The sequence below is a fragment of the Miscanthus floridulus genome, chromosome 18 (assembly GCF_019320115.1).
Source record: "Miscanthus floridulus cultivar M001 chromosome 18, ASM1932011v1, whole genome shotgun sequence".
NCBI classification, from domain to species: domain Eukaryota; kingdom Viridiplantae; phylum Streptophyta; class Magnoliopsida; order Poales; family Poaceae; genus Miscanthus; species Miscanthus floridulus.
The window spans coordinates 44,272,970-44,276,367 of record NC_089597.1 but is presented as its reverse complement, the minus strand read 5'-3'; the positions used below and the strand labels follow the sequence as shown (position 1 = coordinate 44,276,367).

The following is a 3,398-nucleotide window of genomic DNA, read 5'->3' as shown; positions in this document are numbered from 1 at the left end:
AGAACATGCTAAATACGTTTTTTTTCACATTTTAAATAATAAACCATGCGCATGTGGATCACATGGGCAGACATTACTTTGAAATTTTTTTCTTGACAGGGTTACTTTGGAAGGTTTTAGGCCATTTTTGTCTGTGTGCATGATTTTAAAGAAGACTCACATGTACTGGATGCATACTCACCGATGAAGTCACCACTGACGTTTTGGTGATCTCATAGTTTAAAGTTTAGCCATTAAACTTTAGCTCTAAAGGCTCTAAACAGATAGTCTAACATGATGCCTAAAGTTTAGTCAACCTAAAATGACTATTAGTTCATTAGACAACATAAGTATGTAAAAATGGTCTAAAGTTTAGCATTCAACTAAACTTTAGAACCACGGCGGATTCCAACACGGGCCTAAGCCCACAAAATAAACTAGCAAGTTCCAAGAAGTTGTGTTGTTTCATCAAAAAAAAAGATTATAAAACAATTAAATGTGGAGTTGAATAGATTTCTTTGTTGTGGAACTCGCACATTAAGTTCGAAGCTATGTGGACCCCCTTTTTATCTTCTCGAGTAATTCTTTTTTTTTTTGAATTCTTGACGTAGGCAACACTGTTATTTGACAAGATACGATCATCCTGACTTAATTTACCGATAATGCTATAAACAGGACGTTCGACGTCAATGACTTGTTTCCTACGAATACGTGGCATGACGTGCACCGCAACTTTGACTCCCTCCGTCTCTTATTCTCATCCAGACACCGCTGGCTCACTCCGCTCGGCCTTCTTCCCACCGTGCTTTGACCCTGCGTTGCTCACTTGGTCCTTACTCCCACGCTGCCGCATGCCCACCTACGCTGCTCGCTCCTCTCCCCCACCCATTGTGCGCCCCACCCGCACCTCGCTCCTTGCTTTGGCCGTGCGCCGCGCCGCTGCTCCCTCTCATAGCACGTGCCGCTCGCTAGGCTAAGCCAAGGCCGGTGTTGGTGGCGCTGGCTGGTGATGGTGCTCGCGCGCGCCGCTGGTGCGATCGAGGATGTTGCACAAGTTGCATATGTTGCAAGTATTTCATAGGCATGTTGCAAACGTTTGTTCAAAATGTTTCATCTGTCCAGATGTACATTGCAAGTGTTTTGATCTGGATGTTTGCATATGTTTCACACATATGTTGCAATAACATGTTCCATATGTTTTGTCTAGTTCAAACATATATTGCAAGCGTTCTATCTGAATGTTGCATATGTTATAATGACTATGTTGCAAGTGTATTTTTCATCTGTTTTAATCTTATGTTGCAATTGTGTTTATTTGAGTGTTGCTAAAGTAGATCTCAATGTAGGGCTATTTAGCGAGGAAGAGAGCTTGTGCTGGGAGCCATGGCGGCGTCAACTGTAAGCTGGCGGCAACGCTCCACCGGAGGACGAGCAGGCGTCCGCGCTGGCGCACGCGGCTCGTTCCCATACGACATGCTGCCTCCGCTGGCCCCGGCGGAGGTCCTGGAGCAAAAGTGGCATCTCCCCGCACGACGGAGATGCAAAACCTGGCTATGGAAACGACACGGGCACGACGAGGTTGAGAGCCCCTGCTGGCGCGGCGAGCGGGCGGGCTCCCCTATTACGCAGGCACGGCGGACGCAAGGTGCTTCCGGACGCAAGCCTTGGGCCGGACAGCCGGGCGCTAGTACGCTAGCCTGCTGGTCTCTCCTAATCATGGGTTTGAGACTGACTGAGTGTATATAAGCAACTTCATCTACACTTCGTTTCCAAAAAAAATATGAGCAGAAAATTACAAGTATATAAATATAAATATCCTTTTATGTACATCGAATTCAGTAATCAGCAGACACCAGGTACGATGAAACTATTCTACAACTGCAACAGCAGCGAGATCAGATCACCGGCTATATGCAACATACTATGCACAAACCAACAACAAGCAGAAAAAATAATTTGTGTCTTCAGTTAAGCGTGTGGAAGCCGAACAATTACAACGGTGACCTGATGATGAGATGGTTAGTACCCCGGAAGCTCCGAGCCCTGCTGCTTCTTGCCGCCGCCGCCGCCGTTCTTCCGCTGGCACTTGTCCTTGATCCACTGGAACCCCTGCGCCGTGCCCTCCTTCACCTTCCTGATCCCGGTGGCCGCGGCCGCCTTGGTCTTCTCCCCCACGCCGCCGCCGCCGGCCTTGCCCCCGTGGGCGTGGTCACGCCGCGCCCTCGGGCTCGGGTCGCCGCCGTAGTCCCACTGGTCCGCCCACGACGTCCCGAACGAGCTGTTCCGCTGCATGCCTGCCGGCCGCTCGGAAGCTGAGAACGAAGCACAGGAGAAGCCGAGAACGAGAGCTGCGATCGAGACGAAAAAACTCCGCCTCGGGAACCAAGGAACAGGCGCTGGATTATTTGGTCTCGTGGTCTCCGGCTCCGGGAGTTTTAAAGGCGCCGCGAGCGCGCTGCGCGAAGAAACGCGTCGCCGTCGGGGACAGCTCAGGGGAGGTAATCTTGAGGGGTGACGGAAAGGGTTGGGATTGATTCGGAAAGAGAAAATCGTGAGGCGCCCATGGCCTCACGCATGATGCGTATATTCCGCTGCGACGCGTTCTAGAAGCGTGTCGCTGCGACTTTGGGAGCTGGAGGTGACCAGGCGACGGCGGCGCACGGGCAGGGAAGCTTCCGGCCGCTGTGGCACCGACGCGTGGGGTCGGAAAGGGACGACGGCCCACGTGTCAGGGACTCTCCGGCGGCTGCGAGAGGTGAGAGGAGGAGAGCAGTTGGCATAGCAGTATTCGGCTGGACTTAAAATTTTACTGTTCATATTAAAATACTGTGAGAAAAAACAATGCTTCGACTACAAACTATAGTCAACCAGCTAGTAAAAAAATACCAGCCGAACACAAGGGGTCTCGTTGCTGGACCTGGGCACCGTCGCGTCTGGCAGGCCTTTTTTTTTTCTTTCTTTCAGGTCCTCCTCATGCGTGGAATGGAAAGGAAAAAGAATTCCGAATGGGACGACACCAGCGGACGGTGGTCGGTGGCCGTCCGGCAATGGACAGCGTAGCGAGAGACGGATGAACGTGCACGGCGAAAACCGGGCCACGGCGCCGAAAGCGCACATGGCTACCGGTCGTTCAAGCTGCTGTGCTGTCTGTAACTAGCGGTTGGAGCGTTGGACAGATAATAAACTACTGGTCATCCATCCTCAAGGTGCTCTATCTAAATCGCTGTGGAGTTGTTAATCTCTAGGTCAACCATCAATTATATGAACTTGTGAATTGTGATCTCCCGCTCGGAAAAGATTTCGCGCAACCCTAGAGTGAGAGCGATCCTAAAAGTTTCTTTATCTCCTTTAGTATCGATAGGTATATAGAATTTATAGAGAAAAAATCCCCTGAAAGGTTTTGTTAAAAAAAAGTCTCT

At 50.3% G+C, this 3,398-nt stretch overlaps 1 protein-coding gene across 1 annotated transcript; it reads right to left on the bottom strand.

Moving 5' to 3' along the window:
* Positions 1 to 1,760: 1,760 nt before the first annotated feature.
* LOC136522192 (uncharacterized) lies at positions 1,761 to 2,495 on the bottom strand. Its single transcript, XM_066515983.1, has one exon. The coding sequence runs from the start codon at positions 2,269 to 2,271 to the stop codon at positions 1,999 to 2,001; it is 273 nt and encodes a 90-aa protein (XP_066372080.1). The 5' UTR covers positions 2,272 to 2,495; the 3' UTR covers positions 1,761 to 1,998.
* Between the last annotated feature and the right edge of the window lie 903 nt (positions 2,496 to 3,398).

Excerpts from the sequence above, each read along its gene's own strand:
- LOC136522192 (XM_066515983.1), bottom strand. The coding sequence starts at position 2,271 with ATGCAGCGGAACAGCTCGTTCGGGACGTCGTGGGCGGACCAGTGGGAC.